The sequence below is a fragment of the Propithecus coquereli genome, unplaced genomic scaffold, assembly GCF_000956105.1.
Source record: "Propithecus coquereli isolate 6110/MARCELLA unplaced genomic scaffold, Pcoq_1.0 Scaffold489, whole genome shotgun sequence".
Lineage (NCBI taxonomy): Eukaryota > Metazoa > Chordata > Mammalia > Primates > Indriidae > Propithecus > Propithecus coquereli.
In genome coordinates this window covers 803,409-818,638 of record NW_012150718.1, presented here as the reverse complement: position 1 = coordinate 818,638, position 15,230 = coordinate 803,409, and the positions used below count along the sequence as shown (strand labels likewise).

The following is a 15,230-nucleotide window of genomic DNA, read 5'->3' as shown; positions in this document are numbered from 1 at the left end:
TTGGGTTTTAATAAATAGATGGGCATGGCTGACTATCCCTTGAACTACAACATTCTCCTTGAGTGTCCTCTTCAAAGTTTCCATTCCTCACCCCTCCAGAAAAAAACAAAGCAGAAAATTAAATAGTACTCTACATTGGGAGAGGGGAGAAACAAATTTTAAAGGCATAACTTTGGTAAACATGAAAAAATATATAGCTAATTGAAAATAGTAATTTTATGTTTTTGAAAAGTAGTTAACAGCCTTCTCTCAAAAGAGAGGTAAATTTCCAAAGTATTTGGTAGGAGAATTTTTTTTTTAAATTAGCTTTTATCTTTATCTGTCTACGTATGCAAAAGAGAGGAACAGGAAGACCACTTAACATTTTCTTTTTCTTTATTTCCTTAATTAAAAAAACAAAATGATCTTTGTTGTTCTGATAATTATTTAAAAAATGGTTGTTGTTTTTTTGTATAGGAAAAAATAAACTTTTTCTATACTCTCACTCAACTTGCACGTCACCACTTCACTTCTGATCACTGAAAGTGCTTTTTTCCCCCCACATCAAGCAATTTTTCAATTCTCGGCCAATATCAACTGAGAGTCCTGTGATTCAACTCAATCCTGAAACCATCCTGAGTTTATATCAGACCCCACAGGTTAAGGTCTCATTCCCACAAGACTACTCCCACTTCAGAAGCCAAGAACAAGTCCTGGTTTGTCATCAGTACTTCTGACTTGGCTGGTATAAACTGAAGTGTTCCCACCACCCGCTTCAGGTCAATAATTTCCTATGATGGCTCATAGAACTCAAGAAAGGCCTTTACATGCTATTACCAGTTAATTATAAATATTACATCTCAGAAACAGCCAAATGGAAGAGATGTACCATGGCTCGAATGTGTCCCCAAAAATTCATGTGCTGGAAGCTCAATCCCCAGTGCAATAGTGTTGGGAGTGGGGCCTGTTAAGATGTGATCAGCCAGGAGAGCTCTGCCCTCATAACTAGGTTAATGTCATTATCATGGGAGGGATTAGTTATTGAGAGAGTAGGTTTGTCACAAAAGATAGTTTAACCCTATTCTGTTCTCTCACTCTCATCCTTGCTTGTCTTTCTGCCTTCTTCTGTGGGATGACACAGCACTAAGGCTCTTGCGTGTTCTTGGACTTCCCAGTTTTCAGAACCATGGGCCAGATAAATTTATGTTCATTATAATTTACCCAGTCTGTGGTATTCTATTGTAGCAACAGAGAATGGACTGAGATAGAAAACTGGTATTGGGGAAGTGAGGTTGTTGCTGTAACAAATACCTGAACATGTCAACAAATACCTGGAACTGGTAATGGGCACAGGCTAAAGGGATTTAGAAAAGCAAGCTAGAAAAAGCCTAGACTGCTGTACACAGAGCATTAAGGGCTATTCTGGTGAGGACGCAGAAGAGAATAGCTGTAAGGAAAGACTGAATCTTTTTAGAGATTACTACAGTGGTTGTGATAAGAATGTTGGTAGAAATGTGGACAGTAAAGGCCATTCTGCCCCAGGAGGGCTCAGCATGAAGGCCCTCACCAGATGCCAGCACCCTGCTCTTGGACTTCCCAGACTCCAGAACCATGGGCCAAATAAATTTGTGTTCATTAAAATCACCAAGTCCATGGTGTTCTGTTATAGCAGCATAAAACAGACTAAGACGAGACACATAGGGCAAAACATGTGGGAGGAAATGCAGAGCTTCCATGCCTTCTCTGGGCATGTCATCCTCCCAGCACCTCCATATGTTTATCAACCTGGAAGCTTTCTAAACTGTATCCTTGGGTTTTTATGGTGGCTTCATTAAGTAGGTATGCTTGATTAAATCATGGGATATTGGTGATCAGCAAAATTGTCAGCCCCTCCCTCCCTGCTTCCTGGGAGATGAGAGGTGAGGAAGGGTGAGAGGTAGGACTGAAAGTTCAGCCCCTCTAATTGCATGGTTGGTTCCCCTGGCAACCAGGCTATATCCTGTGGTTATTTAGGGCTTTTCCAAAAGTCACTTCATTAATATAAACTCAGGTGTGGTTGAAAGGGACTTGTTATGAGTAAGAAAAGACTCCTCTCCCAGCTTTATTGCTTTTATCATTTAGAAAATTCCAAGGGTTTTAGAAGCTCCGTGCCAGGAATAGGGATGAAGATCAACCAACGTGCAGATGGTGCCCGACTTACAATGACTTGACATACAATATTTTGACTTTGCAGTGGTATGAAAGTCATACAAATTCATCAGCAACCATACTTCAAATTTGGAATTTTCATCTTTTCCTGGGTTAGTGAGATCTGAGTCATGATACTAGTTTGTGATGCTGGGCAGAGGCAGCAAGCTTAGCGTCGAGTCAGCCACGTGATCACCAGGGTAAACAACTGACGCCTGATACCTTCCTGCAGAACACTCTTCTTGCTAAACCATCAACAGGTGTCCATGCCTCAGTGCCTTCTACCAGAAGTTCTTGGGCCTCATTGGAAAAGGGAAATTGATGAGCAGTCAGTGTAGTATCTGCATTCCCAGCAATTAATTTTAGTTCAATGCTTCAGAGATTCTTCAGGCTCAATGTGCTTTCAGCTGTGTATGTAAATGGTGAGCACCCACACAGCTATTTTGTTTTTCACATTCAGTAAAGTATTCAATAAATTACATGAGATATTCAACACTTTACTATAACATAGGCTTTATGTTAGATGATTTTGCCCAACTGTAGGCAAACTGTAAGTGTTCTATGTATGGTTAAGGTAGGCTGGGCCAAGCTGTAATGTTCTGAAGGTTAGCTGAATTAAATGTATTTTGGACTTATGATATTTTCAACTTATTGGGATATTTCAACTTATAAGGCTTATTGGGATGTAGTTCTATTGTAAGTTGAGGAGCATTTATACATATTTCTTATTATGTCACTATATTATACTTGTCCATGGCTTGTATTTATGCAAATGGTTATTATTGATTTTTGATGTATTGGCCTTGAAGTTCATGGTGGTACAATGACAGCTAAAGGGTTGTTCTATTGCAGATAATGAATTCCTATTTATAGATCCTTTGAATGGGCCCAAAAAGTGTATTAAAAGAGTAACTACTACATGCTGGGCTGTGCTCACAGCCTTTAAGATCCACAATAATCTCTTAAATAAAATCTTATTCCCATTTAACATGCCAGCAAACTAACCCTCTGCAATGATTAATCAAATTTGCCCAGTATTACTCAAAATTTAAATGATGGTGCCAAGATTTAAAACCTAGTTTTCTTTCCGAGAAGATAAACAGATAAATAGAAAAAAAAAATGTAAATCACAGCTGAATTGGATACTTGAAGTGCAAATCAGAACTAGGTACAGTATTTAATTGTGTGGAAAATGTAAATTGTGACTAAAGATAGAACTCCCAAATTAGAGAAAGTGGAAATCAAGTCTGCCATGCATTCTCTTTTAAATGCTGTGTATAGCTTTTAATATCCAGTATTAAATGCCTCAGCAAGCAACATTCGTTCATGTTTGACAAATTATCTAAGAGGTCTTGCAGGTCTATCGGGCTGTGTGCTTTCTTATAACACAAAATTCTCCAAGCTGACCCTAGCTCACAGTTTGTTCCAAGTGTATACTATATTTTCCTCTCATGGTTTTGTGGAGCCATAAGAAAATTTAGAGAAAGCAAACAGTGCTCGTGCCTGCATTCTACTTGTGGAACAAATTGATTTATGCAAAATCACTTAATCACCATCACATATGATCAAAAGACTGGAGTGAAAATAGTCAAATGCCTTAGGTCAAAATAGTTGAAATTATATAGCAAGCTCATGGACTTATAATAATGATATCTTACATTTGTATAATGGATTCTAATATCATGAAAGCTTACACCTATATTAATCTCCCTTTTTAAGTATGTTCAAAGATCCATTAGGCAGGTGTTCTGTCCATTTGATTGTCAAGGAACAACCAGGTATGGTAGCTAGTCTCCAAAGAGGGTCCCTCTGTGAAACACGCCTCCTATTATTCAGCCTCTTATGTGGTCCTTTCCCACACCGAATCTGAGCTGGCCTTGTTGAAACAATAAAATGTAGCAACACTTTCCCTATGAAATACTTGCAACTTTTCTTAGGCCTCTTGGAACATTCTTGGAGAAAGCCAACCACGTTATGAAAATTCCCACCAATATCCCTAAATCTTCCATTTTGTAGAGAAGCCCAGGTGGCCACGTGGAGGTGTTCAGTCATCCCAACTTAGGCACCAAACTCGTGATGAAAGAAGCCACCTTGGACATCTAGCTCAATTCAGCCTTCAGATGACTTCAGCCCTAGCCTCCATCTGATTACTACTGTGTAAGCCCCCACCCAATACCTGCCCAACTGTGCTCAACTTACCCGCAGAACCATAGGAGATAATATAGACTGTTTCGTTAAACACTAAATTTTGAGGTGGTTTGTTACATGGCCATAGGCAACTAGAATACCAGGTCTGTTGAACTTTTATTGTTTTTCCCACCTCACCAAAACATTATCAAATAAGGAGCATAACTTTAATCACCACCTTTTAGTTGGATATCTGCTATGTGCAGAGAACTGTGTGAGGCCCTGGTTTCCACACTAAGCAACAGGCCTTCACTTGGGGAGCGAGTGATTAGACAAGAGACATTCAGTGTGGTAGGTATTAGGAAGTAGTTCTGAGTTCTCATCTGGACTCTGCCACTACCTATGTGAACATGAACAGTGACCTTACTGCTCCAGGCTTCAAGTCCTTCCATAAAACTAGGAGTTTGGCTTAAATGACCATTAAGATCCCTTCCAACTCTATCAACTGATGAAGCTGTAGTTTCTTTTAGTTTGTTTTGTTTTGTTTTTAAATCTGAAAGGATGCAAAACAAAATATTGAAATGTTGCCAACTGTTATCTTTGAATAATCTTAGTTGGAGGCTCTGGTTATACAATGGGTGTGTATTTTGGAGGTAGCAAAAGGACACAAATTTTGTTTGTTCTCAAGAGAGCATACAGAAAAGTGAGTGTAAGGCAAGATGAACGGGTTAGAAAATAGACTTAAGTCTTTGTATTACCTATTATCTGATGAATTGCTGCAAACTTAACAGCTTAAACCAACACACATTTATGATCTCAGTTTCCACGGTGCAGGGCCCAAAGTTTTCTGAACTTCTGCTGCAGTCTCCTTAGGCAGAAATCAAGGTTTCGGCCAGACTGCTTTCTCAGCTGGAGTTTGGGGCCCTCTTCCAAGATGACAAGTTGGAAACGTTTTGTTCTTTGTTAACTATAGGTCTTCTTGCTGGATGTTGACTGGGGAGCCTCTCAACTACCACTGGTCACTACTGTAGTCTCTTGCTACATCACCCTCTCATAGGACTCTCACAATATAGCAGGTGATGCTTTCAAGGCCACAGGAGACTTCCTCTCTGGTCTGCTAAGTTGGAATCTTACATAACGCAATGTAGTTATATCCCATCATCTTTGTCATATAAAGTAATCTAACTGAGAGAGTAAATATTTCATCTTATTTACATTTCTGCTCACATTCAAAGGGAGGGGGCCATGTGGGGTTCATATCTCAGCAGGTGGGAATCTTGGGGGACATCCTATGATTCTGCTTACCACAGTCTTTTTCCTGCTATTTCTATGAATTTCCTGATCTCTATCACTGCCTCCTTTGTGTTCTAGCTCTTTCCATGAGCAGATATATTGGAGAAGGGATTCTCTTTTGCTTTGAAAGGTGGCGTAGAATTCTAGTAATGAAGGATCTGAGTTCTACCACATGGGGTCATGAAGGAACAAGTCTAATGCCACTTTCTCATGTTGGTCTACTGTCAAGAGCACTGGCCTGATATAACTTAAAGGTTTATCCACACCTGCCTGGAGATGATGCATTTTAGCTATGTATGAAGAGACTGACCAGGGAACAAAACTGGCTCTACCACTTACCAGGCATGTGACATTGGGCAGAGTACTTGATATCTCTGTGCCTTGGTTCCCCATTCATATATAAAGCAAGGTTAATAGTAGTACCTGTCTCATAGGTTGATATGAAGTTTAAATGAGATAATAATACTCACCTAGATTTTAATAAACACTAAGCCATTATTTATTAACCTTCTATAGAGGATGACACCAGTAATGACAGCTAACTAGGAATTAGAAGGGGTTACTTTTCAATATTAGCAGAGTGTTTATGGAATGTTTATGATCTCTTGTACATTGTTCATTATCCATGGAATACTCACAGAAGCTCTGTGAAGAAGGCATAGTTATTCCTGCTTAAAAAAAGGTGCTGCAAGTTCAGAGAAGTTAAGGAAATTGCCCAAGGTCACACAGCTATGAAAAAGACTGAGGTAAACCTCTAAATTTAGGTCTTCAGAATCTCAGGCCAGTGTTCTTTCCAGTAGGCCAACATGAGAAAATGGCATTAGACTTGTTCTCCATGACACCGTGTGGGACAACTTAGATACACGAGAGGAAGCTAGCGTAATATAGGTTTAGGTGCAGGAAGTAGGAATTCAATAGCCAATTTGGAATTGTAATGGGTTGCTTTAGAGAATACTGAATTATCCATTAGTTCATTATTCAACAAAAGGTTGTATACTATGGCATAGTGGAAAGAGTTTGGGTATTAGGGTGATTTATTTAGTTAATAAATATTTATAGCTTCTATGTTGAGTATTGTGCTATTTTCTGGCGATATTATGGTAAAAAAACACATGAAGTTTGGCTTGATTATTTTTACAGGGGTTTTTGAGGATTAAATAAAACAGCATGTTGTAAAATTCCTATAAGTGCCTGCACCAAAGAAGGTGCTCCCAGGACACTGGCCAGATCACGAGGCTGGAATGTGGTGGAGAGGATTTTCACACTGGATCAACAACTAGTCTAGAGTTACCATTTAATGAATGAACAATACTTGCTGTCTACCATGTGCCAGGCATTGGACTGGGTATCAGGGGGCTTGCAATAAAGAGGAAGAAACACCCATTTATTAGCTCTGAGTGGAAATACCTACCAAACAACAGAGATACAAGATCCTGCAAATAAGATGGAACAGTACCTTCAGATTTGCAGGGCCCAGAAAGGTTTTGTGAGGGTGGAGCTTAAGCTTCATAATGATGTGTTAATATTAATACTATTTGATAGTCTAATAAGCCAAAAAAGAGCCTGCTATTAATATGTGGTAATAATTTTATCTACTATTGTATTTAACACTTTTATGTGCCAGCTAATAAAATAGACTCATCCTCTGTGATCTCTCACTTAATTGGAAGCAGTACAGTAGCCCTGTAAGATGGTAATATTGCCCAATATGAAAGACCAAAAGAAAAAGACAGGTATGCAAGATTACTATCTTAGATTGGATGCTTTAGAAACAAAGCCTGAGATGAGGATTTCTGTATTCTTGGGCAAACTGAAAATGAGAGTACAGGAGAAATGGGTGAGGCAGTGAGGGACAAGGATAAAGTTTGGGAGGAAACAAGCAAAAGTGTGGATTCAGGAGAAGTCTAGCCTCAGCCTGATCATGGAGGTTTTCCTGCCCAGAGGCAAGGAGGCCTCCCCATTTTCTCTCTCCACCTCCTCACCCCACCCCACGTCAGTCAGTCAGTCAAACATTAGTCATGTGAGTCATGTGCTACCCCCAGGAAAGCAGAGGAGTGGGGTGGACAACACTTCCCAGGCATCTCCAGGTAATGAGGCTCCAGCCAACTAAGGGAAATCCTCCTGAAAATAGTAGGGTGAGCTCTTAGTAGCCAACCCTTGTGGCAGCTGGGTTTGAGGGCACTACTCCAGTAAATGGGATCTGGATGTAGCATTAACATCAACAGCTATATTCGTCACATAGCTGGAAAGCAAATGAGAGGAAAAAAGACAATTGGTGTCTGCCAACCAGCTCAAAACCAGTTTGTGTCTGTCTCCCAAAGTCCCAAATGCTCTTAACCACTAAGCCACATATGCATAGAGTTTATGGTTTTTACCTACTTTATCTCATTGACTTTTCCCCAAACAGAGTAAAGTAACTATCAACCCATTTTTACCAAGAAGGAAATTAAGGTTTTGAGAATCTGAATCTAAGGCCACATGCCAATAATTGGTAGAGCCAGGATTCACAAACAGGTCTCCTGGCTCTAATTGGCTTTTCTCTTCTAACTGAGAAATCTGGGCAAAATGGATTAAAGATCTTGATATCAGAGATAACTGAAGTGCGAAGGCCATTTTCTACATCAAAATACTTTAGTGAAGCAACTAAATCAGATGGTGTGGTCTTTAGCTTTGGTCCCTTCTTGTTTGGCATTTGGAGAGCTCTGTTGTGTTGCTCTGGCTTTTAGCTCAAGCTCAGTCTTCCTGAATGAACTTCTGCCAGTTAGGAGCATGTTTTATCATGTCCCTGTTGCATCAGGTCCCAGCCACTGTTTTGCCTGCAGGTGATCTTGGCATCCTCCTATCTGTCCAACCTCGAGTTTTAGATGGCTGTAATGTCCCTGGAAGGCTCTGCCTAACAGACAGACGACACTCATACTTTATTTCTCCCTCCGTTTACCCACAATTGGATGGACTGAAAAGTCACAGAGCAAGGACACTGGAGACAAACTTTCAGTTGTAGCAAGCAATGGCTCTGTCATCATGGGCAAACCCTTTAATCTCTGAGTTTGAGTTTCCTCTTCTATAAAATTAGTACTCCATTTCCTACTTCTTAGAATTGTTGTATGGATTAGAAGCAACATATTTAAAATACCAAGAACATAGCAGGTGTGCAATCAATGATAGTTATTTTTATGTGACAGACACACCTGCACAGGAGCCAAAGACACACATACAGGAGCTTGCTAAGTAAGTTTGCAACACTCCAGCCTTGGCAAGCAGTGGCTTCTCAATGTGTTTAGCCCACTCAGCATGCCACCCCCAGACAGGTCTCTTGCCTACCCCCATCCCCTAGCTTCTCGTCCCACCTTCTCCCCACTCCCTATGGCCACTGTTATGGTTCCTCAAGCTTCCCTTGTCCAGAGGTCCTGGTCCGGTGGCCTCATTGCCTTCCACACTCCAGCTCCATGGTGATTCCGCCATGAAGTCTTCCTGTGCAAAGAAGAGGATCCCTGTGGCCCACAACTTAAGTGATCTAGGTCACAGCTCTGTCATACTACCTTTGAGAAGCGTCTTCATCTCTTACCATTTCTAAGAAATGACATTCTGGAGGAAGTCTGTGCCATTTCTTACCTCCTATTTATGATCCTCGATGCCCATTTCTGGGCAGCTATTCTGCTAGAGTAATAATCCTCTTTCTTCTAAAACAGTGACTTAAGGGCAGAACCGTTTCTTATACCTCAGTTTCCTCCTTTCTATAATGTGACTCATTGATTTTTCCCAGGGATGTTGCTGAATTAAATGGAAAACTATAGAACACACTGCCCCGCCCACTCTTTACACAGCTAAATGTCATTTTTCCAGCCCTCCGAGCCCCTCTTTTTTTTTAAGACCCAGAGTAAATAATTAATGACTATTAGTTCCAGTTGCATTTTCTTTTTATGCTCTTGAAGGCTTAATACTATGCTGAGCACATAGTAGGGGCCAAGAAGAAAAATACAATTTTAATGAATAATAATGACTTCTGACTCCATGCCTGCAAACAGCAGGGACGCTGGGCACTGGCTTCTCCTCCCTTCAGCTGAGTAACAGCCTTCCGGGATAGAAGTGACAAAGCACCGTGTGCTCAGAAGCACATCATTATTTTTGCTAAACTCGCAAATTTTCAGGCTGAGAGCTGATAACCAAATGGTGTTAGCAGGATTACAGCACTATCTGATTCCTGGAGGAAGGGAGGGGGCTGACTTGGAGTAGCATGAACTGCAGTGAATATTCAAATCCAACAGCTGAGGCTTTGCTTAGCTGCTTTCAGTGGCCTCTCTGGAAGGACCTCACCTAGAGCCCCTAGGCTGCCCCTGGGCCTGGGCTAGTTGGGGGCAGGAGCCTCATTCCCTCCAGTTGGCATCTGTCTCTGTTGATAGAATTGGTATGCGGTGTGTTTGGGAGAGACAAGGTGCCTATTAGGGCCTTTCGCCTTTGTCAGGATAGACTGGGGTCTACTGCAGGGCCTCCTCTGAATTTGACAGTGCTTGGTGAGATCTAAATACCTGGGCTAGGTCTTGAGCGATGGTTTTTTACTTTTGTACCTTCCCAATGACTGGCTGGGGTTGTAACAAAAATGAATAAATGCTGCCCCTAGGACCTTTGACCTCTTGCCCATGGTAGACCCACATGAACACTACCCTAGTCAAAATGCACCCCCAAATTTAAAACAATATATATTGCCTTTACATCAACCAATCATTTTACATTGAACCACCCCCTCCCATCAACTATGCAAGCCCCAGCAAGTAGATCATGACCCAGGGCTGGTCCTGTCTTCCTTTTATCCACCCCCCCCCTTGCCAATACTGCATGCATCAACCAGACTAACCCCATCAGGGCATTTATAGGCAGTTTGCAAAGAGCATCCTCTTGGGAGTCAGACACTCTCAATGGAGTTTTCTCTCAGTCACCAAATTCCTGGACAGGTTTAGAAACTCGATTTAACGTCTCTAGGCCCACTTATTTATTTAGCTCTTCAATGAGTTTGATAAAAGTAAGATCTAATGATGTGCTGCAGAGGAAAGCACTCTGTGTGTTGCAAAGCACCATGTCCATGGGGAGCGTGCTATAAATATCTCTGCTACTTCCTCGGGGAAGATGGTGGTTTAATGACAACCTTGATGGGTTCTGAAGAGGAGGGCATCTGCTCTGCTGTCCGTGCACAACCTGGGGTGGGGCATGGGCCATGCTAAGGTCAGGCCAGCCTGGAGCTGCTGAAACATAACCAAGGTGACTCACTTCCCTGATAACTGGGCTGAGAAAACTGCAAGCTTCTTCTTGCCCTTCCTCTAGCTGGGCCGCACCTCTTAGGACAAAAGATATTTGGTACCAGAAAAGAAATGTCAAGTCAAGTCAGGAAGAACTGGCTCTGAGTCTAAGATTTTCCTTTTGAGTTCAGAAAGAGTTTGGCAATAAGTAAATAACCTGTGCTTTGTCTATTAGTGGACTCCAAGCCCTGCCTGATAGTCAATGTGACCTTGGACAAGTTTCTCATGTTCTCCTGGCCTATTTCCTCCTCTTTAAACTTGCTGTAATTTGAATATCCTGGGGTTACTTGGAGAAATTTTAATGAATTCTTATGTGTAGGAGATGATCAATAATATCTATTTCTGTCCTTTTCCTTAAGTATAAATTATATCAGGAAATGGTTTATTTTGCTTGTTTGTATTTTCCCTTTTACTGTAATGTATGTTTTACTTTCATAAGAAAATAATTTCAAACCATTTAATTCTGTAAAAGAAAAACTGAATGAAGACTGCAAGAGAAAACTTAGGATCAGAGGGGCTTAAATGGCCACCTCCAACAACCTGACTGTTCAGGGCCGGAAGTGGAACTCAAATCTGGCTTCTAGCCTCTGGGTGTGGCTGCAGGGGTTTCATATGTGCTACCCTCAACTCTTTTTAACTTCAACTCTCAGGGGGTTTAAATTTTCTTTCACATTCAGGGTTCCAAATTTAGAGTTGATTTTGAAAGATACATATATTTATATCTCAATGCATATGGCATACATGTCTATAAATGCATATTGATCTTTCAGGAAATAGATAAACAGACTCCCAGACTAAGTGAAAGGCCAGCCCTTAAGTCAGCTTTTCACAGAATCTACAGGATGAAGACACACATAGATTTTGCAATTTATGTTTTCTATTCTAAGTGGCTTTCTGGAGGCCAATTGCCACCTGGGATAAAGTACCCAGCCCTAAAATAATTCTGAAGGCCAAGGGCTTAATCGCCTTTATTGTAGGGTTTGCCCCTTGCTAAAATCGTTAGTGTATGCAAATATTCTTTGAGGCAAAGATGGACCACAGGGGACCTCTAGCCAGTTGTTAACTGCTTCTCCATCCTTAATATTGCCTTGTTCACTTTGAGTTTACATGGCGTTAAAATCCACCTTCAAGTACCTGCTGAAGTTGGGAATAGGTAAAATTGCCACCTCCAAGAAGCTCAGTGAAGATAAATCTTACAGTGCAAGTAAAACATAAATCTGATGACCACAGTGAAACATTAAAAATTAAAAAGAGCAATGCAAAAAGGAGAGGGGATGAAGAGGAACATAATAGACATGAAAAACATTTTTTTTTTTTTTTTAAGTAAGAAAAGAGTCTAGATTTTTGCAAAGAGTGCAACACAGAGAGCTGTTTTGAGTTGGGGGCAAGTTAATTATATTCAAAAAAAGATACTGTCTCCAGAAAAATCTTTTTTTTTTTTTTGTTGCAGTGAAATATTTTAGTTCCTTCATATAGAGACATATTACACAATGTTAACAACCATGAAAAACAATACAAAATGCCCTCCATTTAACAAGTAGAAAAATATAACTAGTATATATGGCAATTGTGAATCTAATACTGTACAGAAGTAATTTATGGATTTTACAAATAAATTATAGCTTAAATGCCTTTTTAAAATCCTTTCTCCCCCCGTAGATGTACACCAGAACTTACAATAGGAAAGTTTCCGAGCCTAATTTATTGCAAATCAGTGCCAGTCAAATGTTCTGCCGACAAGCTCGAAGAATTTCTTATTTGGCTCGTGAAAATATTCGTGCAGTTTGTTGAGTAGTTTGGGATCGACTTGAGGGTGGGCCCGGCCTTTGGACTCGTGCAAGCAGCGGTCCCGGCCACTGTCCCGCAGGCAGTAAAAGCCCTTGGTTTTGTTAAAGTAGAAGTTCGAGGCATTGATCTGCGGCGACAGCTTCAGGAACCTCTCGACCTTTTGGATCTCGGGGAAAGGGTCCCTGATGAGGCGGTCGCCGTCGACGATGTGGATGTGGCGCAGCGGGAAGAAGCGCAGCCAGTTCTGCATGTGCACGTGGTACAGGCTGCGGTTGAGGGCCTTGTAGTCCACGTTGAGTCGGCCGTCTCGCACCAGGAACTCCTCGATGGACGGGTAGGGCTTGCGCTTCTGCACGTGGTTGTAGAACACTTGGGTGTAGTCGGACAGCACGCGCTCCGACGGGTCCCGCAGGATAAGCAGCAGCCGGATGGCCGGGTTCATGCTGTGGACTCTCTCAGGCACTTTGGGCGACGTGAAGTAAGCGGGGGTCTTTTCCACCGTGAGCTGGCGCGGGGAGGAGAAGGGCATCTGGCTGAGGTACCAGCCCAGGCCCTGGCTGTAATGCTCCTCCCAGTCGAAGAAGTGGACCTCGTTCTCGGCGGCCGCCACGTCGGGGTGCAGGCTGAGCATCTCCAGCAGCGCGCGGGTCCCGCCTTTGCGCACGCCGATGATGATGGTCTGCGGCAGCTGCTGGGCAGAGCCGTTGGGAGCAGCACCATCTCGGACGTCATCCTGGAGGGTCCCCGCTTTCCGCAGAAGCTCCTGCTGACCCGCCTCGACCCCAGGGGCGGCGGGGCGAGAAGGCACTAGCTGGGGCTGGGCCACCAGTAGCACCGCGCCCAGGAGCAGCGCGGCCATGCCGGACACCACTGTGGCTTCACTGGGCCGCGCGCCGCTGGGTCATGAAGCGCTGCAGCGGGGAATGTCTCCTGATCAGTGGCACATGGGTGCCGCAGGCCGCCAGTTACTAGGGAACAAAGAGGGTACATATTAAGCCAAAATAATGCAGGAGTAATCCAACTGAACACTCTGTGGCCACTTTGTAGCCACTCTGTAGTGGGTGCTACACCGCACCCCCCATGCCCCCCAGAATTCTCAGTTTCTTTATCCAATAAAGCACCAGGCGGCTAACGTTTCTTGTAAAGGGCCAGAAGGTAATTTTTAGGCTTTTGAGGACATAACTGTCTCTATGGCAACTCCACTCCAACTATGCTGATATAGATCTAATGCAGCTATACAGAATACACAAAGGAATGGCCGTGGTTGTGTTCCAAGAAAACTTTATTTGTAGACACTAAGATTTGAATTTCATGTAATTGTCATGCCATTAAACACCATTTTTCATTTTATTTATTTATTTATTTATTTTTTGCAATCATTTCTACGTTTAGCTCTTTGGCCACACAAAAATAGGGCCAGGTCTGGCTGACCGGTCACAATTTGTCAACCCCTGATATAAAGTAAATGGTTGGGAAGATCCTTTACACCTCAGCAAACATCAGTTAAATATCTACTACTTGCCAGCCCCTGGCAGAGGGGCAGGTGATACAGAAGCTGGTTTGTTTCTGTGCCCTACTACCTCCACCGGGGACTCCTAGTCTAATAGAGCAGGTGAATCTGTATGGAAGATTGAATATTTAGTCTCAATTCTTCACCCTGCATCCAACCGTTACCATGGCCTCATTGTGGGGGAGTTTGCTTCCCAGAAACTTGGTTTAGGCTTTGCCAATGGCAAGTGCACAGACAGACAATGGAAAGAGGCCTTGTGTGTTTCCACCAGCTCTCTTTCACTCTTGTCATGGTCAGGAGAAGAAAATGCCCTGTCCAGCTCATGGTTTCAGGAGGAGGATGAGAGACATGTACAGCAGAGCTGCCCCATGAATCCACCGTGTGCAGCACGGCCATCCCAGCTCATGAGTTGTGAATGCACCATTGGTTTTAAGGCATTGAGTCTTGGTGTAGTTTGTACTGCAGCATGAATTTGGGAAAGGTTCACTGATACAACTTGACTACGGGCATCAAGGTGATATATGTTATGACTGTAATTTAGGTTCTATGAGGACCCATGTTCATTCATTTTGCCTGAAACAATTGGAGATGGCTCTATAGTAGAAGAAATGTTTGAAGTGGAAGTAGAAGAAATGTTGAAGTCTAGGCAGAGGAATAAACAGGTGAAGTTACTAGAAAGAGCAAAAAGCCTCCATGTGTACAAGGCTTCACTATTTATAAAGTGGTCTCATAGTTGGTTCCATTGATTGTCACCACAACCCTACAGCACAAGGCAGGGAAGCAGAAAGGGTATCACCACCGTTTTACAGATGACAGTCTTGTCTAAGGACACAGATATGGTCTATTTCAAAATTCACAGCTCAAATTCAAAATTCTAAATGTAGGGCTCTTTTTCCACGAATTGCCTGCCTTTTACCAAACGTCTCCTCTTTACCTATCTGAGGTTTGTCACATTTAGGCAAAAAAGTCCCTCAAGGACACAGAAACTGCCTGCCTAGATGTTGTGAGGTTCCAAAAGATGGGTGAGTCAGGGTTCATGTTTTTAAGAGCTGATA

At 42.3% G+C, this 15,230-nt stretch overlaps 1 protein-coding gene across 1 annotated transcript in view; it reads right to left on the bottom strand.

The window, feature by feature from the left end:
- Positions 1–12,299: 12,299 nt before the first annotated feature.
- HS3ST1 (heparan sulfate (glucosamine) 3-O-sulfotransferase 1) overlaps positions 12,300–15,230 on the bottom strand; it is a 29,336-nt gene continuing 26,405 nt past the window's right edge. Inside the window, exon 2 of the mRNA XM_012655810.1 lies at positions 12,300–13,633. Within this exon, the coding sequence (XP_012511264.1) occupies positions 12,589–13,524 (936 nt within the window). The 5' untranslated portion in view covers positions 13,525–13,633 and the 3' untranslated portion in view covers positions 12,300–12,588. The remainder of the gene's footprint in view (positions 13,634–15,230) is intronic.